The sequence below is a fragment of the Sorex fumeus genome, unplaced genomic scaffold (assembly GCF_029834395.1).
Source record: "Sorex fumeus unplaced genomic scaffold, SorFum_2.1 ptg000187l, whole genome shotgun sequence".
In the NCBI taxonomy this organism is placed as follows: domain Eukaryota; kingdom Metazoa; phylum Chordata; class Mammalia; order Eulipotyphla; family Soricidae; genus Sorex; species Sorex fumeus.
The window spans coordinates 2,717,971-2,745,538 of NW_026606244.1; the positions used below are offsets into that span (position 1 = coordinate 2,717,971).

The following is a 27,568-nucleotide window of genomic DNA, read 5'->3' on the forward strand; positions in this document are numbered from 1 at the left end:
AATAGCAATTAGGCAAGAAAAAGATATTAAGGGCATCCAGGTAGGGAAGGAAGAAATCAAGCTCTCACTATTCGCAGATGATATGATACTATACTTAGAGAACCTTAAAAACCTCTATCAAGAAACTCCTAGAAACAATAGACCTGTATAGTAAAGTTGCAGGCTATAAAATCAATACCCAAAAGTCCATGGCTTTCTTATACACAAATAGTGAGAGGGAAGAAAGTGACATGAAAAAAAAAACCCAATCCCGTTCACAATTGTGCCCCAGAAAATCAACTACCTAGGAATTAGCTTAACTAAGGAAGTAAAGGACCTGTACAAAGAAAACTACAAAACCTACTTCAGGAAATAAAAGAGGACACTCAGCTATTTAAAGTCCACCTGCCCCACTTCCCTGGCACCTGCTCACCTCCCAGGGCAGCCATATAGCTCATGTGCCGGGTCCCTGGCACTGGGAGGGGTGTGTGTGGGGTGCTGAGGCCACCATGGCAATCCCGAGAGCTGCAGAATGCATGCTTTGGGGGGACCGGGGGGACATCCAACACCCACAGTGGGCCCTGCTCCAACCCAGCACGATGCAGGGGGACTCATGAGCTGCTGGTGACACGGTGACTCCTCCCTGGCCTGTCTGCACTCCTTCAAGGATAAGTGGCTCAGAGCGCTAGCAGCACTCAAGCTACCATTCTCTGTGCCAGCTGGGCACAAGCCTGGCCCTGGCAGTGCCCTAATGGGGCCTCGGTGTCAGCCTCCCTTCCCTCCTCCTGAACTCAACAAACCTGTCCTGACATTGGCCCCAGGTGCCTCAATCAACCCCAGCAAGACCTCTACCCACACCCCCTAGTCACACCTCTACACACAACCCAATTCACACCTCTACCCATATTCCCTATTTACACCTGTACCCACACTCCCTACTGACACCTGTACTCACACCCCCTATCCACACCCGTACTCACACTCCCTGTACACACCTGTACTCAGATCCCTAACAATACCTCTACCTATACCCCCTTTTTACAACTCTACCCACACTCCTATTCGCACCTACCCGCACCCCTATCGACACCCCTATTCACACCTTTATCCACACCCCTATTCATACCTCTAAACACCCCCCAATTCACACCTCTACTTACACCCCCTATTCACACCTCTATCCACGCCCCCTATTCACACCTCTACACACACCACTATTCACACTTCTACCTGCACTCCAATTCACACCTCTACCCACACCCACAATTCACAGCTCTACTCACACCCCCTGTTCATACCTCTAACCACACTCTCTATTCACACCCTCTATTCACACCTCTACCTATACCCCCCTACTCACACCTCTACCCACACCCCAATTCACACCTCTACTCACACCCTAATTCACACCTCTACCCACACCCCCTACTCACACTTCCATTTACACGACCTCCTCCACCGCATTATTTACGCCCACTCCTCACCCCTTCTATCCACACCTCCATTCACACCATCTGTTCGGGACTCTAGTCACACTTCTATCTCTGTTCTGTGCTTCCCCTCTCTTCACTCTTCTATTCACACTTCGGTTCATATTTCACTCACACCCGCCCTCCACCCTCTGTTCAACCTCTCATCCGTCTATCATGAACCATCTAAACCTTGTTCATCCCTGTATCCACCTCATCCCTCTTTTCACCCCTCAATCCACCCCCTCTTTATGAACTATCCATGCCTTTATTATTATTATTTTGCCTTTTGGGTCACACCTGGTGATGCACAGGGGTGACTCTTGGTTCTGCACTCAGGAATTACTCCTGGTGGTTCTTGGGGGATCCTATCGGGCGCCGGGGATCGAACCTGGGTTGGCCGCGTGCAAGGCAAACATCCTCCCCAGGGGTTACTCCTGGCTTTGCACTCAGGAATTAATCCTGGTGGTGCTCGGGGGACCCTATGGGATGCTGGGAGTCGAAGCTGGGTTGGCCACATGCAAGGCAAACAAACACCTTCCCTGCGGTACTATTGCTCCAGCTCCAAGTCCTCTACTTTATATCCCACGTAAGGGAGATCGTTTTTGGTTGGTTTTGGTTTTTGGGTCCACACCCAGTGACGCTCAGGGGTTCCTCCTGACTGCACTCAGGAATAACTCCCGGTGGTGCTCAGGGGACTCTATGGGATGCTGGGGATCAAACCTGGTTCTGCCGTTGGCAAGGCAAACGTCCTCCCCATGGAACTATCGCTTCGGCCCTTCGATCCTTCTTTTAATGGGGCCCATTAAAAGTCACTTTCCCAAACAGGGAAGTCAAGATGCCAAGGAAGTGAGAAAAATAAACAGCTCAGCTTCAATCGGAAGATGTGGAATAATTTCTATTGTCTGTTGCCTGCCATAAATGCGCCGTGTCCCCCTGTCCTCTGCTTCCTCATTCCTACTCTTGGGCCTCCAGGACTTGAACTGAAACTACATCTACTTCTGTCCCCCATGGGCAGGAGATCCAGCACCCGGCCAGCTGGCCGGCCAGTGGCCCTGAGGCCTCATGTCCCTCCTAAACATCAACTACATCACTCTCCTCTCTGGGACTCGTTTGTGGCTCCAGTTCCACTCGCCACAAGGCCTCTGGCCTGCAAAGGGAATCCTCGTCCAACCCAATTACTAGGACAGCGCTGCCCTCCGAAGCCATGTGCCACCCGGCCGATCCGTCCCTGCGCCGTGCTCACATTCCTCGAGGTGCTTACAATGGTTCCAGCAACTCTCCACTCTCACAGCACCCAAGAGACAGGTTGATTTGGACTCGAGAAGCCCTGGGCTCTTCTAGATTCCCTCGAGCTCCCCAAGCTTGGCTCGGCGAAAACGCACTGACAAGGTGAGTTATTAATTAACAACTGAGATAAATGCCGGAAGAGCATCCCTGGACCATGTCAAACCAATTTGGATGGAGATGGGATGGGGGGGGGGGGAGGCGGGAAGGAGGCAGCGGTGGGCGAGAGGGTGTCTGTCACTGCTTCCAAGAGCTTTGGACACGCTCCACAGGAGTGCTCTCCTCATTTAGACCTGGCAGGAGCGCCCAGCACTCAGGCCAGCCTCTGTTTCCCTTATGCTGTGGAGCAGAGCGGGAAGGCCAGCCCTGCCCAGGGGCGGTCAGCAGGGGTGGGGGTGGGGGACTCTTGTTTTCACAGCAGTCTGAGTGGATTGCGGCTTCATTTAGACAGGGGAAATTCCTGAGCATGCATCGCTGGGGTGTGGCCCTCCAACCTCGCTCCCTCCCCCGTCCCGTTTCCAGATAAAAAGAAAAAGAAAATCTCATTTAGGGAGGAGGGATGGAGCGATAGCATAGGCAGTAGGATGTGTGCCTTGTACGACGCCGACCTGGGTTCGATTCCTTCGTCCCTCTCGAAGAGTCCAGCAAGCTACTGAGAGTATCTCGCCTGCATGACAGAGCCTGGCAAGCTCCCTGTGGGGTATTCGATATTCCAAACACAGTAACAAGAAGTATCACAATGGAAATGTTCCTGGAGCCAGCTCACAGTGCTACAGTGCTACATTTAGGGAGGAAACTCTAACAGCTGATGGGGGAACTTAGAGGGTAGGCTCACACAAATTCATGGCTCAGAGTCATCTTTCTGAGACAAACTGAAGATTTGGGGCCGGATACGGTGCTGGTCATCTCTTGTGTGTCTACCTGCTGGACCGCAGCCAGCCACATCCCCACACCAGCGAGCAAGCTCTGTGTGGACGCGGGTTCGAATGATCTGCTTCCCGAACCCAAGCCTTCATCAAACTCTCAATGCACATCTGTGAAACTGTGAATGATCAGCCCATGGGCGCACAAAAAAAACTCAACTCAGAGAGTTTCAAGCTTTTCACATAGGGATGCAAGCCTCAGCCTCTCTCCAGCAAGGAATAGGGCGTCCTTCAAAGGCCCCTGAGAGCTCTTCACGCAGGAACCCGATAGGAGAATGTGTTCATAGGCACCAATTCTCTATTCCCTATTTTTTTTTTTTATAATTGTTTTGGTGGTGGTGGGATCACACCCAGCGGTGCTCAGGGCTTTCCTCCTGGGTCTGAGCTCAGGGATCACTTCTGGCGGGATCTCAGGGGACCCTATGGGGTGTCAGGGCTTGAACCTGGGTTGGCCGCGTGCAAGGCAAGTGCCTTCCCTGCTGTGCTATCCGGACCCCAAGCTCCCATTTCTTCTCAAAACAAAACTTCCTTCTCTTTATTTTACTCCTCCTGGGCTCTGGGAATTCTTGGGGTAGAGGCTTAGGGGGATGATGACTTTTCAGACTCAGGGGAAAAGCACCCTTGAAACAAGTTCTTCCTCAAAAGAATGGTCCAGGGACCCCTAACCTTAAAATGCTGTGGGGTGCCAGGTGAAAAGGCAAAAAAGGCCTGGTCCTCCTAAATAAACAATCTGACCAAATCAGAGTCTCAGGGGGGTGACGCCCAGCACCTGCATTTTATTTATTATTTTAAATTATTATTATTATTATTCACTTAATCACTTAATCACTTAATCCCCGTTATTCATCGATTTATTCGAGCGGGTGCCAGTAACGTCTCCATTCCTCACGGTTGCGTGCTAGCGTAGCCCAATGGTATCTGTTCGTTTTAGGAACATGTAGAGCCTCAAACCGATCATTTAGGGTCTTGATGAAGAAGTCTGACCATCTTATAGGTGGGCGTCCACGTGATCTTTTGATGTCTCGTGGAATCCAATCAGTAATGGCTCTAGTCCAGCGGTTGTCTGTAAACCTCATTACATGTCCAGCCCATCTGATTTTTGATGTCTTGGCAAATGAGACAGCGTCTCTGATTCTTGAGCGTTGACGAAGATCAGAACTCCGGATTCTATCTCTCATTTGAGTGAATCGTGATATTCCAAGCATAGTTCTTTCGATTCCTCTTTGAGAGACCCGAATAGTGTTCTCATCCTGTTTTCGTAGGGTCCAGGTCTCTGAGGCATATGTTAATGCAGGAAGAATAGTGGAATCAAAGAGATGTGCTCGTAGCTGGAGGTTCTTTGTCCTTTTAGTTATTTCTTCAAAGCTCTTGAAGGCATTCCAAGCCGCTCTCTTCCTCCTGCGTAACTCAGGTGCCAGGTCATTCATCATGTTGATTATTATTATTACTATTATTATTATTGTGGTAGGGCATTTGCCTTGCACGCAGCCGGCCCGGTCGAGCTGGGTTCAATTCCTTTGTCCCTCTTGGAGAGCCTGGCAATCTACCGAGAGTATCTCATCCGCATGGCAAAGCCTGGCAAGCTCCCTGTGATGTGTTCACCATGCCAAACACAGTAACAACGAGTGTCACAATGGTGATGTTACTGGGCCCGCTCGAGCAAATCGATGAATAACGGGAGGACTGTGACCAGGACCATCATTATTATTGGTGGAGTGATAGCACAGCGGGTAGGGCATTTGCCTTGCATGCAGCTGACGAGGGTTTGATTCCTCTGTCCCTCTCGGGGAGCCCGGCAAGCTACCGAGAGTATCCCCCCCTGCATGGCAGAGCCTGGCAAGCTATCCGTGGCATATTCAATATGCCAAACACAGTAACAACAAGTCTCACAATGGAGATGTTACTGGTGCCCGCTCGAGCAAATTGATGAACAACGGGAGGACAGTGGATTATTATTATTTGGCTTTTTGAGTCACACCTGGCGATACACAGGGGTTACTCCTGGCTCTGCACTTAGGAATTACTCCTGGCGGTGCTCAGAGGACCCTATTGGATGCTGGGAATTGAACCCGGGTCAGCCACTTGCAAGGCAAATGACCTACCCACTGGACTATCGCTCCAGCCCCAGCACCTGCATTTTAAAAATCAATTTATCTCTTATGATGATTACTATCTTGGGTTAGGGCTACCCTCAGCCGTGCTCAGAGCTTCCTCCCGGCGATGCTCAGGGAATCCGATGCAGTTCTCAGCATTGAACTTGGTTTGGCCACAAGCAAGGCAAGAGCTCTAACCCCATTATTGTCATTGTTATTATGCGGGTGAGGAAACCCAGGGCCTCAAACATGCAAGGCAAGCGCCCACCATTGAGCTATCTTTCTGGCCCCCGAAACCTGGACTTCAAACACTCCTTGCGACTCGGTGGCACTGACCTTTGCTACATGCCAGTGGCCGGAGTCTGGGTGGACGCACACCTGGCTGGGTTTTCACCCTGGGAATCAGCAGGTTGATCAACCTCCCACCCACAGAGAGGATGTCACATGATGGAACATGCCTGATGCTTGGATTCTCTCTAACCTCACACCCTGCTCCCTGGGGCGGCCTTATTGTGCCCATTTCACTGGAGGGAAACCGAGACTCGGAGGAGCAAGGGGGAGCTGCCCGAGGTGAGAGTCTAGCTCGGGTGCTAGAGTTCAGCCCCCAGGATGTGTGAAAGAACAGCCAGCTCAGAAGCCCCAGGGGAGGGATGGAGGACAAGGGTAGCTCTAGACAGATACCCTCCCCCCTACCCTCCCTGTCTCCTACAAGGCCAGCCGTAAAGGATGAGCACTGACTGGGAGAGAAACAGTGTTGACCTCTCTCACCTTACCTAAGCAACTCGCCACCACCACCATGGGAGGTGGCTGGGACAGTGTCCCCGGGGCCAGACAGTCTAACAGTGCCTCACCTCCATGACCCCCCCCCCCCCCCCACTTTCTAGAGGAATTCTTATGCATACCCCCTACCCCACCCCCGCCCCATCCCTCCCCCGGCTGTGATGAGCCGCATCTCACAGCTCTGTCTGGGTGGTGATAATTAAATATTATCTGCCTGTCACTCCGCGCGCATGTTGTGTGTGTTCTCAGCCTTTTAATGAGCCGGTATTTGTCGACTGTAAGCAAAAATATGTCTCGGAGTCGCGTCTTTTTTTTTTTCTTTCAAATTGGGGTGAGCAGTTCAAGTGAAGATCTCTCACTCTTAAAAAAAAAAAAAAGACGGTCTGCTCGCCCGCAGGATGGCGGAGACCTTTCCCCACGTTGTCCCTGTTTGGCATGGAGACCTGGTCCTTTTCGGAGTCCACGGCCTGTGTTTCTGGAGGGGACCAGGCCAAGCGGGTGGGGACATCTTCAAAGCCATGACTGTGGGTGCTGGCCATTTATTCTAGTCTGGCCCCGGCACTGATGGCTTCTGTCAGCCACATGGGAGACAGATAATCAATTCTGCCATGGCAAATCACAGTGTTCCTTGCCGTCCTTCCCAGGAAGGTTCTGCTAGGATCACTGGACATGCAGTAAAGTCCCCTCATTCCCAACCTCCCCTAGACCTCTTAGCTGCAAGAGAACTTGCATCCGTCCATGTAGCATGGCCTTGCACTTTTTTTTTTTTTGCTTTCTGGGTCACACCTGGCGATGCACAGGGGTTCCTCCTGGCTCTACACTCAGGAGGCAGTGCGACCATACGGGACGCTGGGAATCGAACCTGGGTTAGCCGCGTGCAAGGCAAAACATCCTACCCGTTGTACTATCATTCCAGCCCCCAATTTTTTGCACCTTTGACCAGAACGACCAGAACTAGGGGTCCAGAACCTCATGAGCTTGGCCAGCTGCAGTCCTCTGGGAAATTTTGTTTTGAGCTAAGGCTGCAGGCATCTGGACGGTACCAGGGCCTAATTCTCTGAGGGAAGAACCCAGGTTGAAAAGGGCTTTAAGGGAGACAGTATAGCAGGTAAGGAGCTTGCCTTGCATGTGGCCAACCTGGGCTTGATCCTTGGCACCCCATCGGGTCCCCTAAGCCCCACTAGGAGTGACCCCCCGAGCACAGGACAAGGAGTAAACCCTGAGCACCACTTGGGGTGGCCCTAAAATAAAAAGCTTTAAGGGCTTTGCCTATTTCCTGTTTCTGTATCAAATTTGGTCTCACTTTAAAAAAAAAAATCACCGCTTTAAACTGCTGTGTGTTTGTTTGGTTTTTTAACACAGAGCATTCCGTGATGGAAGAATGATTGGTTTTCTGGGGACCCACTTAGGCAGAATGCTCTATTATCTTCCCCATTCGAGACGTTTATTACTCGGGTGCTCACTGCACCTGCTCCCTGGGCGGGCACCTCCCTCCTGCCCAGGTCTGGAGACCCTCGGAACCGCCAATGCTAGGCTGGATTCAATGGCCACCTCACTCAAAAACCAAGCAGTCTCACACACACACTCACACACACTCACACACACTCACACAGACATTCACAAACACACATTCTCACACACTCACACAGACATATTCACAAACACACACTCACACACACTCATATACTCACACACATACACACACATACACACACTCATACACATTCATACAGTCACACACTCATATACACACACTCACATATACACACTCGTACACACACTCACACACATCTCATACACACACACATTCACACACTCACACACTCTCACACAGACATTCACAAACACACATTCTCACACACTCAGACATATTCACAAACACACACTCACACACACTCATATACACACTCATATACATACACTCTCACACATACACACATCATATACATACTCACACACACTCATATACTCACACACATACACACATCACATACACACACATACACACACTCATACACATTCAGTCACACACTCATACACACACACTCGTACACACACTCACACACATCTCATACACACTCACACACATTCACACACTCACACAGACATTCACAAACACACATTCTCACACACTCATACAGACATATTCACAAACACACATTCTCACACACTCATACATATTCACAAACACACACTCACACACACTCATATACACACTCACACAGACTCATACATACACTCTCACATATATACACATCATATACACTCACATGTACACACACGCATACACACATACACACATACACACACTTCATACACACACTCACACACACATACACACTCACATACTCATATACACACTCACACACATCTCATACATACTCACACACATTCACATACGCACACTTACACACACTCACACATGCACACACTCATATACACACATTCACTCACACACACACACACACACACACAGTGATCTAACTAGCATGCTGCTGGTTGGGCCCGGACTTGATGAGGAGCAACTTTAATATTTATCAATAAACAGCAAAGTGCTTAGCACACTTCCTAGGGAAGTCATTAGCCATACAAAGGATCTCCACACTGAGGAATCTCCCTCCCCCTCCCCCCTCTCCCCCCCAAAAAAGCAACACAGCTAATTGTGAAGCACTTATGCCAGGTGAGAGAGAAATGGTGTCTACCTCTCTCTCACCTGACATAAGCAACTCGGAATTAACTGGGAGTTTCTTTTTATAAACACCACTAGGCACAGTCTTTTCTTCTGGGTGGTTAATTACTTCCTTGGGAGGTTCGCTTTAATAGTTCCCATAACAAGGCCATTATTGTCTTTAGCATAATCACTGCCTCATTTGCTTTTGTACCCGGACTCTCTCCACGGAGGCACTGCCTGCCAAGGGAGGGACCCTGCTCAGAGGGGTGTGTGTGTGTATGTGTGTATGTGTATGTGTTGGGGGGGTGCCCTTGGGCAGTGCCCAGGCTCAGGAATGAGCCTTCTGCCTGGTGGGGGAGTACTGACCCCCACCCTTTTCTGGGGAGCATTTCCTTCATTCGCTGTGGGTTGAGAAGTGCTCACTTCCTGCCAGAGGGCAGGGCGGGAGGTCTCCGCTGCTTTCTGGAAACCAGAGAATCGGATTCCCTGAGCAATCCATTCCCTGGGTGAGATCACTGGAGGCCCAAATGGGGAAGCTTTCCAGGAAGGAGTGCAATCTTGACTCTCTCTTAACTCTTCACTCTCTTCTCTCTCTCTCTCTCTCTCTCTCTCTCTCTCTCTCTCTTTTCTTTTTGGGTCATACCCGGCGATGCACAGGGGTTACTCGTGGCTCATGCACTCAGGGGACCATATGGGATGCTGGGAATCGAACTCAGGTTGGCCGCATGCAAGGCAAATGCCCTTCCCGCTTGCTGTGCTATCACTCCAGACCCCTCTCTCTTAAATCTCTCTCTCTTTCTGTTTCTTTCTTTCTTCTTTCTTTTTTTTTTTTTTTTTTTTGCTTTTTGGGTCACACCCAGAGATGCTCAGGGGTTTTTCCTGGCTCTGTACTCAGGAATTACTTGTGGCGGTGCTTGGGGGACCATATGGGATGCCGGGGATCGAACCCAGGTAGGCTGTATGTGAGGCAAACACCCTACCTGCTGTGCTATCGCTCCGGCCCCCTCTTTCTGTTTCTTAACTCTCTCTCTCTCTCTCTCTGTCTCTCTCTCATATCCCCCCCCCACACACTACCCGGGTTCGATCCTCAGCACCCCATAGGGTCCCCTAAGTCACAACACACACACACACACACTTTGTGTTGTTACGTCTCACTTTGTTGAAACAAACAAGCAAGCAAAGCGGCTTCTGTTTCATCTCTGTTTCCAGAAAGTAAATCAACGCGTGGGGACTCACTCTGTGGGTGACTTCTGGCCTGGAGCCTTTCTGGGGTTCGTGTGTTGTACTCGGACCAATGCACATGCCCTCGTTTCATTACCGAAGAAACATCCCATGACTGGTGGCGGGAACTGCATAATGTCTCCGAAGAGCATGAGGACACACACCCCAAATGGAATGACTTAACACGCTCCATCATTACCCTGATGGGTGGGAGGTCTCCTGAAACTCTCCTCTGAGGGTCCCAAGCTGACTTTCCTCAAGCCCTGGGTCTGTAGCTACTCCTGTCTCCATAACCCAGCACCCCCAAGCCTTTAGGTGCTGAAAGTCCTTCTCCCACCCAGGGAGTGAATTCTGTCCACTAGGGAGGGACCCCAAGACTGGCGGTATCAACACTTGGGGGCATCACTGGTTGTTCTTAGGAAGTCAGGGGGCATCACTGGTTGTTAGGAAATCAGGTGGCCTCTCGTGCCCAGCACCCCCTGAGCCCCTGAATTCTCACCATCAGGTAAGAACAACCTCAGGAGACTCATCTTGAAAGTTTAGGGCAGGGGCTAGCCAAAAAAAAATTTTTTTTTCTTTTTGGGTCACACCCAGTGATGCACAGAGGTTACTCCTGGCTCTGTACTCAGGAATTACCCCGGCGGTGCTCAGAGGACCATACGGGATGCTGGGGATCGAACCCGGGTCAGACGTGTGCAAGGCAAATGCCCTATTCACTGTACTATTGCTCCAGCCCTTAGCCAAAAAAAAAATTATTTCTATGTCTTCTTTTTTTTTTTTTGTGGAGGAATCTTTTAGTTGTGCTCGGAAGACCCCCAGGGGTGGGAATTGGGATCCCACTCTGTGGTTATCAGTCAACTAGGTTAGGGATTCAGTGCCTGAGGTTTGGGGGGTTACCTGGACCACCCCAATGGTCTGGCACCTTGGCGGCCAAACCGAGTAGTGTTTATGTGGGAACCCTCCAGGGATCCCCTCCCCACAGTGCTCAGGGAACCATGTGCTGGGGATGGGGCCCAGGTCACCTGCAAGAAGAGCGTGTGCCTTCAACTCAATCTTAGGTTTCCAGCCCCCAACCACTTTCCTTACAAAAAGAAAGTAGATTATTATTTTTTTTTTTTGGGGGGGGAGGGCTACATCCAGTGGTGCTCAGGGTTTATTCCTGGCTGTGTACTCAGGGACCACTCTGGCCATACTCGGGGTGGGGGGATCATTTGGGGTGCCGGGGATGGGATCTGACAAACACCGTACTTGCCTGCGCTATCGCTCTGGTCCCAAAGAGTTTGAGAGTTGGGACCCTGGAGCTCTGGCCCCCGCTGGTCTCTGCCCAGCAACTAACTCAGCCGTGGACACTAGGTCCACTACACAACCATGAGGCATCGGAGAGGAGCAGAGGGACCCCAGGCCCACGCCTTTCTCACACGGCACAGGACAGTTAGTCTTCCCTGGATTTTTTTTTTTCTAAAGGGGGAGACCCTCTTGAGCTTGCCAGAAGAAGCGGTGTGGATAAGAAGAGGCAGAGGCTAGATCTGACTTTGGTTGCCCAAGTACCAGCCATTGGGGAGAGTCCCGAGTTCACCACTGAGGTGGGGGGCTGGGGGTCGCATTATCCTTATACCATCACGTTGCTGCTCCCTGACTATCCCTGGCTCTGTGCTCACTCTGTGGGCAGTGCTTGGCAGGGGGTCATATTTGGTTCCCGCTGTCAACCCATGGTCAAACTTTGGCCCACCAATGAAGTGCTCCAACCCCTCCCTGGAAAGTAAAGGTAAAGGTAAAGGCTCTCCCGTTGATCATCGATTGCTCGAGTGGGCCCAGTAACGTCTCCATTGGAGACTTTGTTGTTACTGTGTCTGGCATATCAAATACGTCACGGGGGGCTTGCCAGGCTCTGCCGTGCGGGTGAGATGTCCCTGGAAAGTAACCTCTTAGAAACAGCCCAACTGCCTTGCCGACGAGGTCTGAGGCCAGTGGGGGCCAGAGGCTGCCACTCACAGTCAGAGATGTGTCAGTCACTTCCAGCTTCCCGAGGTCCTTCAGGAGGGGGCTGGGAGTGACCTGGTCACTCTGCTGGCCTGGCCACCCAAAAGAACCATCAAGGTCTGGTCGCCCTCCCCTGGTGACACATTTTGGAGATGCAAAAGCCAACCCTGGACATGCAGTCCAGGTTGTTAGGAGCTCTCCAAGTCCCACCACTCCCTGCCACTCGACCACACTGTCAAGAAGTGGACAAAGGACGCGCGCGGAGGAGCCCACGACGCCCCGCCCGCCCGCACGACGCGGGCCACCCGCTCACCTCCTTCGTTATCCTTGTTGTCGGCGCAGGCGGTTTCCATGGCGACGTTGCATCCGGGCCCCCTCCAGCCAGTCTGGCACACACACTGCCAGCTGCTCGGACCCAGGGTGCATCTCCCGTTGCCGCTGCACAGATCGGGACAGCCATCTGCTTGGAGAAACAGAGAGGATGAGGAGGAGGAGGAGGAGGAGGGACCGTGAGGGCTGCGGGCGGGGCGACAGCCATGCGGGGGGAGTTGGGGGCAAGCCCCGGGGGTGGGGGCCGGTGGTGGGGGTCTTGGGACAAGCAGCCGGAGGAGGGAGCGAGGCACACGGCATGCGGGAGCAAGACAGAGTTGGGGGGAAGGAGGCAGGTTCCCGGATGCAAGGGGAGCCCCGGCGACACTGACCTGTGTGAAGGGGGGGGTCTGAGGCCACCTTCCCCCTTGGGGGATAGTCCAGAAAACTAAAGCAGCTCCTAGCCTACAAGGCCACAGGGCCAGGAGGTGGAGGCTACCTCCAAGCCGTCCATCCTGTTCCCTTTTTTTTTTTAAGTGGGGGCGGGGGGGGGGGGGGGAGAAGGACGGACCGTCTTCGGCCAGAGAGAGAAAAATTCCTATGAACCCCAGACGCAGGAAACGCTCCACACTGAAGGGGAAGAGCACTAGATGGAGATGAAGTGGTCTTGGGGTGGGGGTGGGGTGAATGCGGATGGGTTTCCTGGGCTACTACAAATCACAGACACAATTGGGAGCTTTATTATTATTATTTTTTTGCTTTTTGGGGTCACACCCGGCGATGCACAGGGGTTCCTCCTAGCTCTGCATTCAGGAATTACTCCTGGCGGTGCTTGGGGGACCCAAGGAATCGAACCCGTGTTGACCACGTACAAGGCAAACACCCAACCCACTGTACTATTGCTCCAGCCCCAATTGGGGGGCTTCTTGATCCACCAGGGTTTTGGGGACTTGCGGTCTGAACACACACACACACGCATCTGGAATGAGGCAACACATTCGTGGGGTGTTTTGTTACCATTTGAAGTCCCCCCCCCCAACCATCCCCGGCAATGCTTGGAGGCTGCTCCTGGCTCTTGGCTCAGGATGGGGTGGGGGTGGGGGGTCTCCCTCAGGGATGCCCGTGAGATCCAGCCCAGACTTGCCGCCTGCAATGCCTCTGCCTTTTGAACTTTCTCCCTGGCCCCTTACGGTCCCTTATTTATCATCGAAGATGGCGGATGCTTATAAAGGAGATTTTGCCAGAGGTGTTTGTGGGGAAGCAAAGGATGCAGGATGGTGGTCCCTGCATCCTGGGCCTGCTCTGAGTGCTGGTGTGGGTACCCTCCTGTCTCCCCTCCACCCCCCACTTCCCTATATCAGGGGAGATGTGACCCCACTTCGTTTGCAGCAGAACCCCTTGGGGTTGCCACTGGCTCGACAATACAGAGGGATGTGAGGTCATGGCTGGAGCCGGGATGATGGGGATGGAAGGAATGGAGGCAGGGATGGGCAGATGGACGGACAGGGCCATGCTTGGGGCGGGGCCCGGCTGGCCCAAGAAACTCTTAACTTAGAGTTTCCTTTTTTCTTTTTTTTTAAAAAAAGGTATACTTTATTTATTTATTTATTTATTTGGCTTTTTGGGTCACACCCGGTGATGCACAGGGGTCACTCCTGGCTCTGCACTCAGGAATTACCCCTTGGCGATGTTCGGGGGACCCCGTGGGATGCTGGGAATCGAACCTGGGTCGGCCACGTGCAAGGCAAACACCTTCCCTGCTGTGCTATGGCTCCAGCCCCTGGAGTTCCCCCTGGAGTTCCCCCTTGTGGGGTGTGTATGATCAGGGGTGCCTGGCTTGGGAAGAGGGGTCGGGGAGGAGGGCAGGAGGAACTATAGCGAGACGGGACCCCCCGCCCCCTTACACTGCACGCTGGACCCTCCTTCACCGCCACCTTCCCGACGAGGGGAAAGAAGCCCAGGAGGGAGCAGGCAGCCCCGTCACCTAACTGACTCGCACCCCCGGATTCCTAATCTGTTGATTTCAATTTTACTTTGGTTTTCAAGCCACACCCAAGCAGTGCTCAGGGCTTGCTCCCAGTTCTGTGCTCAGGGGTGATCGGGGGGCCCCATGGGGTGTTGGGGATCGAACCCAGGTGGGCTGCGTGTAAGGAGAGGCTGCTAGTCTTGCCCCAGAACCCGCCCGCTCCAGCAGAGGTTTCTCTGTCAGCTCTACTTTAATAGCCCAGTAGAGACAAGGGGAGACACACCCTAATGCCCACCTTCTCCTCACACTCACCAGCACACGCAGACCCCAGATTCCTTTCCCTTCCTCTCTTTATTATTATTATTATAATTTTTGAGTCACACCCAGCGATGCTCAGGGGTTACTCCTGGCTCTGTGCTCAGGAATTACTTCTGGCGGTGTTTGCTTGGGGGACCCTTTGGGATGCCGGGGATTGAACCTGGGTCGACCGTGTGCAAGGCAAACACCCTCCCTGCTGTGAAATCGCCCCAGCCCCTCCTTCCCTCTCTTTAAATGCTCCCCCTGAATAGCCATTTGTCAGGCTGCATCTCCACCCCACTGGGTCTCCCCAAAAGTCGCCCCCCTGAATCACCACTCTGGAATTCTAGCTCCTGCCTCCGTGTCTCCAGCTGCCTCTCACACCCAGAGATGCACAGGGGTTACTCCTGGCTCATGCACTCAGGAATGACTCCTGGCGGTGCCCGGGGGGCCCTATGGGATGCTGGGAATCGAACCTGGGTCAGCTACATGCAAGGCAAACTCCCTACACACTGTGCTATCACTCCAGCCGCTGCCTCTGCTTTGGAATCACCCCAAGAGTGGGGTAGCCATGGTGAGGGGACGTGGGGCCCAGACAGGAGGGGACACCTATCTACAGCCTCCTGCAGGGACCCTGCACAAGGTCTCAGGTTCCCATAGGTGTCCAGGCTCTCTCCTGCCAAGGCCCCAAGGAGGACAAGAAACCGCATGTGGCACGTAGCAGTATGTCACACCAATGTGTGTATGTGCCAATGCGTGTGTCTGTTTCTATGTGTATCTGTGTCTATGTGTGTGTCTGTGTCAATGTGTGTCTGTGTCTATGTGTGTCTGTATCTATGTGTGTCTGTGCCAATGTGTATCAATGTGTGTCTGTATCTATATGTGTTTCTGTGTCAATGTGTGTGTCTGTGTCAGTGTGTGTGTCTGTTTGAATGTGTGTGTCTGTGTCAATGTGTGTCTGTGTCTATGTGTGTTTGTGCCAATGTGTATCTGTGCCACTGTGTGTGTCTGTGCCAATGTGTATCAATGTGTGTCTGTATCTATATGTGTTTCTGTGTCAATGTGTGTGTCTGTGTCAGTGTGTGTGTCTGTGTCAATGTGTGTGTCTGTGTGAATGTGTGTCTGTGTATATGTGTGTTTGTGCCTATGTGTATCTGTGCCACTGTGTCTGTATCTATGTGTGTCTGTGCTACTGTGTGTATCTGTATCTATGTGTGTCTGTGTCAATGTGTGTGTCTGTGTCACTGTGTGTCTGTGTCACTGTGTGTCTGTGTCAATGTGTGTCTGTGTCAATGTGTGTCTGTGTCTATGTGTGTGTCTATGTCTATGTATGTGTCTGTGCCAATGTGTGTTGGTATCTATGTGTGTCTGTGTAAATGTGGATTTGTACCAATGTGTCTGTGCCAAAGTGTGTGTCTGTCAGTGTGTGTATCTGTACCATGTACGGGTCTGTGCCAATATGTGGGTCTGTATTAATGTGTGGGTCTGTGTGTGTTCCTGTGTGTGTCAATGTGTGGATCTTGTGTGTATCAATGTTTTTGCCAATGTGTGTGTCTGTGTTTCTGTGTGTGTGGGCGGGTGTCTGTGTGAGTCTGTGTATCTGTGTTTCTGTATCTGTGTATATATGTGTGTTTGTGTGGGGGGCAGGTGTCTCTGTGAAACTGTGTATCTGTGTATATGTATTTGTGTGTGTGGGGGGGAGGGAGGTGTCTGTGTGAGTCTGTGTATCTGTGCTTCTGTATCTGTGTCTGACCTCTGGGCATTTGTGCATATGTTTTTCTGTGTGTGTGTGTGTGTGTGTGTGTGTGTGTGTGTGCATAGGCATCTCCCAGGCTCCTCTGAGGAAGACAATGCCACAGTCTGGGCAGATCTCAGATGAAGCCCATGACACTTTTCCAGTCGGGGCAGGCCGGAAGTAGAGAAAGTGCAGTGGGCAAAGGCCCGCCCATCCCTTTTGCCCGCCTGCCCACATGTGGCCCAGCACCTTCCTATTCTTGTCCTCCCCTGGGTGGGCTCACCAGGCACGAACCCGCTGGGGAGGGTTGGGCGACTGCCCTTCACAAGAAGGCCACCGACACTTCCTGGAGGTGCAAAAGAGGGCTCAGGAGAACCTGAGTTTCTGGGCACAAAACTGCAGTTCCAAGGAATACACAAAATCGGCATGGCCACCCCAACCACATAATTCCCTCCCACCCCACAAGTATGGGGGCACGGATCACAGAACAATGCATTCAGTCAGCCCTGCTGGGCCCCCACACGATGGGCCCCTCAGGGTGGCCAGTTGACGCGCTTGGCTATTTCTCCCCTGGGAGGTCTCAGGGAGAACCGTGACCCTTGCCACGTCTCAACAGAAGCCTCACGGCCTAGGAAAGCCACGTCGGCTCGTCAAACTGAACTGTGCAGATACGCCGCTCCGAATCTAGACGCTTCCAGATAGCGCAAGGAGGGTCCCCCACCACTTCCCTTTCTCTGTCTCCGTCCATCCCCCCTCTCCCCCTGCCCACTGCAGTGTGATAAACAGACCACAGGAGCGGACCTGCTCTGCATCCCCCGAGGAAGAGGAAAACATGCACAGTAGGGAAGCCGACAAACCTCTAAGAGGTTCAGGGCAGCTGGGAATTAATGGACACGACTTTGCTTTTAGCTTGAAGAGGAGGCCAGCAACCCGCCGCCGGGTGCATGGTGTTGCTAAGCAACTGGATGCCATCCCCTCCGCCCCCTTCCAAGCCTCCACTCCCCACCCACCCCCACCAGACCAAGCTCACTCTGTGGGCGGAGGGCAAGAGAGGAGGGGATGGTTGTGTCTGTCGAGGGCAGAGGCTGTCTGCCCTCTGGGAAGGGAAACCAAAACTTCGGGAGACTTTAGTCTTTTTTCTTTTTTCGCTTTTTGGGTCATGCCCGGCGATGCGCAGGGGTTACTCCTACACTCAGGAATTACTCCTGGTGGTGCTCAGGGGACCATATGGGATGCTGGGAATCGAATCTGGGTTGGCCGCGTGCAAGGCAAATGCCCTACCCGCTGTGTTATTGCTCCAGCCTGATACTTTAGTCTTGAGGGTCAGTGGGTACCAGGTGGTTCTAGCCTTTTCGGGGAGAACCCTTGACCCAGGACTTCTTCCCCTGTACCAAATCACTCAGTGGCCTCCTGACGAAACTGCCTTCACCGACCTGTAGATGCGTAGAGTTAATTAATCCACATCTACACATGAGCCTTGGTAGTATGTGCTGGTGTCTACATATTACTTTTTGGGTCACACCCAGCAATGCTCAGGGGTTCCTCCTGGCTCTGCACTCAGGAATTACCCCTCGTGGTGCTCAGGAGACCCTATTGGATGCTGGGAATCTAACCAGGGTCGGCCGTGTGCAAGGCAAATGCCCTACCTGCTGTGTCCCCACCTCCAGTCCCCCCACCCTTTTTTTTTTTTTTTTTGCTTTTTGGGTCATACCTAGTGATGCTCAGGGCTTTCTCCTGGCTCTGCACTCAGGAATTACTCCTGGCAGTGCTCAAGGGACCCTATGGGATGCTGGGAATAGAACCCGGGTCAGCTGAGTGCAGGCAAAAGCCCTTCCTGCTGTACCATCACTCCAGTCCCTCTTTTTTTTTTTCTTTTTGGATCATGCCTAGGCATGTTCAGGGTTTACTCCTGGCTCTGCACTCAGGAATGACTCCTGGCAGTGCTTGGGGGATCATATGGGATGCCAGGGTCGAACCTAGGTTGGCCGTGTGCAAGGCAAATGCCCTCCCTGCTGTACAATTGTTCTGGCCCCACACGATAAATCCAACAGAGAACCTCACCCAAATACACCAGAGGCCACCCCCTCATCTGCTGCCACTAAATCTCTCCCCTCCCCACCCACCCATTGCTCCAGCATACCCGAGGGTGGGGATGGCATCCCCAACTGTTGCTCTAACTGAGGCCGGGTTGCTGGCCCCCTCCTTGGGGAGCTCCAAGTGGTTTTCCAATCCCGGAAGCCCAGTGGCGGGGGGCTGCTTTGGTTCTCTGCACTACCCAGATAGAGACTCCTGGACCCTGCATCAGTGATTCTCTCTGGGTCAGTGGTCATATCCCCTTTCTCTCCCTCTGAGGTCACTTGGGCAATGGCTAGGGACTTTTTTTTTTTTTGCTTTTTGGATCACACCCGGGGATGCACAGGGGTTACTCCTGGCTCTGCGCTCAGGAGTTACTCCTGGCGGTGCTCAGGGGACCATATGGGATGCTGGGAATTGAACCCGGGTTGGCTGCGTGCAAACGCCCCCTACTTGCTGTGCTATCTCTCCAGCCCTGGGGCATTTTTTTTTCTTTAATGAATCATAGTGAGATACATTTACAGACTTACAGACTTTCATGATTGCGTTTCAGTCAAACAATGTTCAAGTACCCACCCCTCCACCAGTGCCCATTCTCCACCACCAATGTTCCCAGTATCCCTCCCTCAACCCCCACCCCTCCTCACTTCTTCCATCTGTGGCAGGCACATTCTCTCTCTCTCTCTCTCTCTCTCTCTCTCTCTCTCTCTCTCTCTCTCTCTCCCTCCCTCCCTCTCTCCCTCCCTCCTTTTGAGTGTTATGGTTTGTAATATAGGTAACAAGCAGCTATCATACTTGGTCCATAGTTTACTTTCACTATGCATCTACTATCCGAGTGATCCCTCCAACCATCCTCTCTCCATTCCAACCCAGCTACCCTTTCCCCCAGCACATGAGATCGGCTATCAAGCCATGGGGCAGTCCTCCTGACCCTTATTTTAACTGTCCTTGGGTCTCCTATTATGTTACTTTTTATTCCACAAAGGAGTGCAGTCCTTCTATGTCTGTCCCTCTCTTTCTGACTCATTTCACTTAGCATGATACTCTCCATATTGATCCACTCATAAGCAAAGTTCATGACTTCATCTTTTCTAACAGCTGCATAGTATTCCATTGTGTAGATGTACCAAAGTTTCTTTAACCACTCAGGCTAGAGACATTTTTTTTTATGATCCAATGTCAGGAGGATGTGACTGATATCTAGCAGTGTGGGTGGGGTGGGGTGGAGTGGGTCTGGGTACAGCCCACCTCCTGACAAAAGTGAACCCCTGAAGGATGGTAAGGAGTACCGTGACTGAGAGAAAGCTGTCCCAGGCTCCAAGAGACGGGGGTCTCAGATCCCAGAGCGTTCCCTGGAGCCAGGCTGGAATAAGAGCTTGCTTAGATGGAGGACCAAGAAGGCTGTAGGGGCAGGGTAGGGGGCTGCAGGGGTGCCAGTCTGCTTCCCCTGGGCCCATATCTACCGTCTCTTTTCAGGGTCACGCTAAGAGAACCTCCTTCTCAGAGATGAAAAGCCCCCAGGAGAACGTTCAAAGCCATCCGTGGACTCTTCGAGAGTCCTACCAGAATTTCCAAGCAAGAGAGAGTGGATTCAGGGATAGTGCAGCGGGAAGGGCATTTGCCTTGCAATGTGGGGGCAACCCGGATTACGATCCGTGGCATGTTATAGAGTCCTCCCTGAGCACTGTTAGGAGTGATTCCTGAGGGCAGAGCCAGGAGTGAGCCCTAAGCATGATCGGGTGTGACACCCAAGAAAACATCACTGCCACTGTCACTGTCGTACCCTTGTTCATCGGTTTTCTCGAGCGGCACCAGTAACGTCTCCATTGTGAGACTTGCTGTTACTGTGTTTGGCACATCAAATACGCCACGGGGAGCTTGCCAAGCTCTGCCACGTGGGTGGGATACTCTCGGTAGCTTGCATACTAACAAAAAAAGGAGGTGAGAGAGAGAGCGAGCGAATGCAGAAATTTGGCATTTAAGCATGAAACAAAACGACAGCAAAAAATTCCTCCCTCGAGCCCAAATTTCAATAGCCTGCCATGTTCGTGTGTAGAGAATCATAGAATCATTCTGCTTTGGAGGGCGGGATGCCAGGCCTGGCCTGAAGTCCCCCCCAGCATCTCTCTCTCCAGCCCCCCTCTCCCAGATGCTGCAGGAGGCCTCTCCCCATCTCCCCCCCCCCCCCCATGCCATGCTCTGGCCCCAGGTCCTGCGCCTAATCACCACCTTCCTCCGAAGTCAGCCGCCACACGCTGCTACTTTCACGGTGCCAGGTTCTTCCTCCAAGCGTCCATCCTCTGCTATGCATCCCCCACAGCTGTCCTCCTCCTGCCCAAGAGCCTGAGTGGTCCCCTGTGTCACACACGCCCTCTCTTCAGCATCTCTCTGTGCAGGATGCAGGCAGCATCTCTCTGTGCGGGATGCAGGCATGGCACACCTCGCTCTGCCCAGCAGGGAGACCCAGAGCTCTGGACCGTTGTAGGGATACGGAGATGCTTCCCACCACGCCAAGCCCATCTCACCTCAGCCTCATGGAGTTTTTGTGTTTTCCCTTCTCTTTTCCACATCGGCCTCACCTCAGTCCAGTCTTTAAATCTCTCCCCGAAGTCACCTTTGTTGAATATTAACCCTACGTGCTTAGGTTCAGTTTCGGTTACTTATAAACCAAAACTTCTGGTAACTCTGGACTTTGTATTTGTAGTGAATTACTTGCTTTTCTATTTTCCCTATAGCCTTTTTGTATTTCACTATAGAGCAATGTTCTTTGCTTAAACACAGAAAGACCGTTAATCCTAAGCTCCTCATCTTTGGGAGTTGACTGACTCTGAAATATATCTATTCCTGGGCATCCATCATAATTATTTGACTCAGAATCAGTAGCTGTAGTTCCTAACACCCCCAAAAGGGGGGGTCTCACTGTGGGCCTTGGATGGACCCGGGGCAAACGGCAAAGCTACCCCATCATTGAAATGGAACAGTTTAGAAAACATAAAAGCACAGTCTTGACGCAAGCCGTTTTGATGGAAGAGAAAGGACCCCTCCTTGGGGAGGGACAAGCCGAACCGGCCTGAGGACTTAGTCTGGGATTTATGGTAAAAGTCTTGCTTGGGATTTACGGTAAAATCTTGCTTGCCCTCAGAGCTCAGAAAACTAAGTTTTGGAGTCATATCTCCGTGTTTATCCAGATAACTGCAAGTATTAATAAGAAGTAAACTTGATTGTTTAATATGTACAACAAAGAGAAAAAGCAATATAGATGTCCCTGGGAGACAGAGTGTCTCCGTGAGTTAATTCCTCTAAAAGAATTGCCTCTGCTGAAACGCTTTATCTCCGTAAATTATCAATCACACCTACATGCAGTCCTACTCCTCAGCCTCCTTCAGATGTGCTATAAGCAGCTCTGCATTAAAGGGGCCATGGTCCCCCATCTCTTTCTTTTTTTCCTTTTTGGGTCACACTGGTGATGCACAGGGCTTACTCTTGGCTGTGCACTCAGGAATTACTCCTGGTGATGTTTGGGGGAGACCCTATGGGATGTTGGGGATCGAACCCGGGTCCACCATGTGCAAGGCAAATGCCCTACTATAGCTCCAGTCCTGGTCCCCCATCTCTTTGTTCCGCTGCTGGGGAGGCCGGGGAGGTGGCTCTTGGCCACTAAACGCATGTGTTGTGCCCCACTGACTTTTTGAAGTCACAATCTTGAAAATTTGTCAGCGTTCTGGATCTGGTTAGTGGCACTTGTCATGCTCCATCTCGATGTATCTATTATTATCTATGTATCAATATTATCGACAGATAGATATCAATATCTACTACTATCAACTGATATATCAATAGATATTGATTGATCAATATCTGTTGACCTCTTGGGGCTGGAGCCATAGTACAGCGGGGAGTATGTTTGCCTTGCACGCTGTCAACCCCGGTTCAATTTCCAGCATCCCATATGGTCCTTCGAGCACTGCCAGGTGTAATTCCTGAGTGCAAAGACAGGAGTAACTTCTAGACATTGCTGGGTATGACCCCAAAAAGCAAACAACAACAACAACAACAATAACAACAACAATACTGATCTCTCTATCTGCTACCTTAGCACTCTGTGGTGCTCAGGAGTAACCCCTGGCGGTACTTGGGAGTCCATGTGGTGCCTTGGATAAAACTGGGAATTGCAAGGTAAACCCTGTTATCTCTTTCTTTTCTTTCTTTCTTTTTTCTATTTTAGGTTTTTTGGGTCACACCCAGCGATGCTCAGGGGTCACTCCTGGCTCAGCACTCAGGAATCATTCCTGATCATCCCATCGGAATCTTATGGGATGCTGGGGATCGAACCTGGGTCGGCCACGTGCAAGGTAAACAACCTCCCCAGTGGACTATCACTCTGGCCCTGAGCCCTGTATCTCTCCAGCCCGTTTTCATGGTGCCTCCAGGCTCTTTTCCCTCTTGCTCCTGCACCCCTCACCCCCATTATCCCAGCTTTCTGCTGCTTCCTTGATGCCCACCACACTGTCCTTCAGTCAGCTGGCTATTGCCACTGGGAAATTGCAGCCAACAACCACCATGACCTACACTTCGAAGGAGGCCCCGAGATCTGAGTTGTGTGCAGTGTGACGGGTGTCCCGAGTTTACATCCTGTTGTAACGTAAACCTCCGTAGGAAGAGAGTTTCTCTGTAAACACCCAGACGGGAGAAATGAATGACTTTCAACTCAAATTCGTAGCTCTGCTGACTTGTGTGGAATGGAAACAAAATTGTCTCCAAGTCTTTTCTATCTACAGAATTCCAAACACACACACACACACACACACACACACACACACACACACACACACATCTGCCAACACCATTACCAGGCAGCCCTTTCTGCCTTAACAAAAATTAGGCATGAGCAAAATCGTGCCTACCGCACAGTGAAAGGGGAGCGTAACTGCACTTGAAGAAAGCTATAATTACCCTAAAAGGCTTTTCTCAAAAAGCATCAAGAAATGTTCTGCCATGCGTGGCAATTTAGGAAGTACAGTAAATGGCTAATAGTGCACATGAAGTATGGAGGGAAAAATGGGATTTTCTTTTTCTTTTTTTTTTTCTGCTGTTTTTTGGGTCACATCTGACAATGCTCAGGGCTGACTCCTGGCTCTGCGCTCAGGGATCACTTCTGGTGGTGTTCAGGGGATCCTCTAGGGTGATGGGGATTGAACTCGCGTTGGCTGTGTGGAAGACAAGCATCCTACCTGCCCTGCATCCCGAAATGGGATTTCAACATTCTGCATCAAGCTCTCCCTGGAAGGTCACCCAGGCCCTGCCCAGAAGGCAGAGCTGAGAAGAGGCCAAAGCAGATTCATATAGGAGCAGAGGGTGATGGGGCAAGTTTGAGAAGAGGGGCACGGTTACACAGCTTATGAGCAGTGAACCTCCCAGAAAACCTGGCCAGACTTCTCCTAGTCTCAGCGGAGCCTGGAGTTCGAGTTCTGGGTGACCACTGACATCTGCTTGGCTATGTCACTTACAAGCAGGAGACACACTCCGCCAAGCACCATATCCAATTCCAACCAACAAAACCGCCCAAACAAACGTCACCAGCACACAGGCTGAGATTTCTGTCTCTTGTTCACTGAGTTTACGTCCGGTTGTAACGTAAAGCTACGGAGGAAGAGACGAGTTCTTCATAAATACCCAGGTGGAGGGATGAATGTCTCTGAACGCCGATCAGTAGCTCTGCGGATTTGAGTGGAACACAAGGCAACTTCCCAGAAACCTCCGGGAAAAGTTCCCAGGAGTCTCAGAGGAGAGAGGGAAGGGCGTTTGCCCAGCACAGGACTGAACCAGGTTCCATCCCAGACATTCCATAGGGTTCCCGGAGTCTGCCAGGAGTGATCAGGAGGGAGCCCTGATCACCACTGGGTGTGGCCCCCAAACCAAAATCAAAACCAAACTAAAGAAAGAATTGACCTAAGAGATGCTACCTGTTTGTGGAGAGAAGACTTGAGCCGAGAAGAACAGGGGGCCCTTTACTTGGAGAGCAGAGGGTGATCTGAATGCTAAGGGCAGAGATTTGATTTTGTTTGAGGCCCAAATGCTCCCATGATCATGGGTTACTCTTGGTGGAGCTCAGGGAACCCTTTGTGGCGCCAGGGGTCAAGTCAGCCCCATGTGAGGCCAACACCCTCACTTTTCTACGTTGCTCCCGCCAACTTTTTTCCTACCTGCCATTATTGCTTCTTTCTGGCTCTGTGCTCAGGGATCACAGCTGGAGGTGCTCAGGACATCCTATGGGATGCTCCAGTCCTACTTTTCCTGACGCTGGGGTTTCCCTGGGACCTCCCCCCCAACACCCCAAACACCTCCTCTTGGACTCTTCACCCTCTTGAGTTCTAACTGTGCCGGTCAATCATTCATTAGAATCTTGGCTTGAATCCACTTAAAGTGCTCACTTGGCTCTGGCATCCACTGACATATTTCCACGCACATAGACTGACCTGTATTAACCCGCCCAAACGTTCCTTGTCAACCTGACCTTCCAAAAAGCCCCACTCCCTACCTTCTCCACCTGGGATTTGCTCTTCCAATGTCCAGCACCAAATGACCTCACTCTTCCACGGTGTTTTATGTCACAGTCTGCTTTGCAGCCCAACTCAAGAAATTCTTCACTCTCTCCTCTGACTCTTCACCCTCTTTCCTTCCCCTAAAGCTCCCACTACTCCCCTCTCCCCCCACCCCCAACACTTCTCCAGCCTGGCCTCTCATTGGGACCCAGGCCATACCCCAGGCCTGGCCTCCCTCCTTTCCCCGATTCCTTAATTTTTCGCTGATCAAAGACTGGGAACTGGGAAGTGTACCTGATCACACATTTCACAGCCCTCTCAGGCTCCGACGTATGTTTATGTGGGGCAGAGAAGGAGGCGGGAAAGGAGACTTTTGTTCTCTCCAAGAGCTGAGAACTGAATCGTGAATCGTGACAGCCAGGGAGTGTGGGCCCATCCTTTGGGTGCTGCCCCACAGTGTAAGGAGTGTGCCTTTGGGGAAGAGTCAGCCCCCCACTCTCTCCCCACCCAATCCTCTTATTCACAGACAAACAACCCCCCCACCCCCCGCACCTTGGAAATACACTGGGAACTTGCAAATCGCAGGATGTTTCTGCTAAGTCACATTTGAGTTAAATGGATAATTGAACGGTGAATGGGAACTGTGAGTCGGCTGCTAAGCTGAGTGTTCACACACACACACACACACACACACACACACACACAATCTCTCACTCATGCACTTACTCAGTCCCCCAAGTACAACAACAGAAGATGCAGAAAGTGTGATGAAGTTTTCCAATCAAGCCATGGAAATCGGTAATTCTTGCTGACCATCACGGGCATCTCGGCCCTTCTCTGCCTTCCAACTTCATCTCAGGGTCTTCCGGACCCACCCTGGTCCTCACACCTGCTAGTTCCTGCTCCCCTCTGCTCCCCCAACCCGGGTCCACCTGCTTAGACCCCGGGGCCTTGCCTTGTTACTGCTGGGATCTTTCAGAAAGTCCCTTGCAATAAGGGTCCATCTAGAGGGTTTTTGTGCCTCTCTGGGAAATGGGGCTGAACTTCTCAGAAACGTGAGCAAATTCTGTGCACAAGCCTGTGTGTGGTTCTAACAGGACTCAGATGTCACCGTGAGCCCAGAGAAAACCAAGCACAGATCTGACAGCACCAGGAATGATGCTTCTGGCTCCACACGTGTGAAGGGAGCCGCTGCCTTGGAGACACAAGAGTTGGGGCGTCACCCAGGGTTCTAAGGAAGCTCCACCCCATTCCCTCACATCTTCAAGAGAAGCCACCCATCGTTCAGAGTTGAGCATCTCCGAAGGGGTCCTGGGTGGTGGCAAGGGCCAGTGAGAAGCCTAGTGGCCTCCCCCTGGACTGCCACATCCAGGGTAACCAGACTTCGGGGCGAGGCACTAGGGATGCCCCGGCAAAAAATGTGCTCCTGGGAGCGACGCTGTGGTGGCAGTGAATTTCAAGGCCCCCGAAGTCAAGAGATTCGAAATGATGGTTCCCACAGCAACGATAACTCCGTTCTCTGGTGAATATAAAATTAACTTTATTGCAAAACATGCTGTTCAATTTACGCCTTAATATAGTCGTGGCAGAGTTACAGTTGCTGCGAGAACGCTAACTCTGAATTGTTTTGAATAATTAATTGCACGAAAAGTTGGGTGGTTGGCGGTGGGGAAACGCAAACTCAGGATAGACAAGTCAACTGGAGTTTCGGGAAGCTGACCGCAGTGGCCAGCGACCACACTGAGGGAGCAGGGGCCGGAGTGATAGTGCCCCGGGTAGGGTGTTTGCCCCGCAGACCCCCGACAGCCCACAGGGTCCCCTGAGCATCCCCAGGGCTGACTCCTGAGCACAGAGCCAGGAGGAAGTCTGAAACACAGCTGGGAGTGGGCCCAAAACAAAACAAAACAAAACAAAACACCCTCAAAAACCCAACTGATGGGCTGGAGCCATAGTACAGAGGGAAGGGCATTTGCCTTGCACGTGATCAACCCGGGTTCGATTCCCAGCATCCCATTGAGTACCCTGAGCACCGCCAGGAGGAATTCCTGAGTGTAGAGCGAGGAGGAACCCCTGAGCATTGCCAGGTGTGACCCAAAAAGCAAACAAAAACAAAAACAAAACAAAACCCAACAGAGGGAGCCAGAAGGAGATGTCAGGATCGGGGGTCACACAGGGCATGTCTTGGGGGGGGCACTAGGGCAGCAGAGAAGCCCACTCTGTTTGAAGACGGGGTGTGTGAGTCA

General features: G+C 51.8%; 1 protein-coding gene across 1 annotated transcript in view; it reads right to left on the bottom strand.

The window, feature by feature from the left end:
• TENM2 (teneurin transmembrane protein 2) overlaps positions 1 to 27,568 on the bottom strand; it is a 154,859-nt gene that overhangs the window by 73,853 nt on the left and 53,438 nt on the right. The window contains exon 5 of the mRNA XM_056107981.1: positions 12,717 to 12,863. Within this exon, the coding sequence (XP_055963956.1) occupies positions 12,717 to 12,863 (147 nt within the window). The remainder of the gene's footprint in view (positions 1 to 12,716; positions 12,864 to 27,568) is intronic.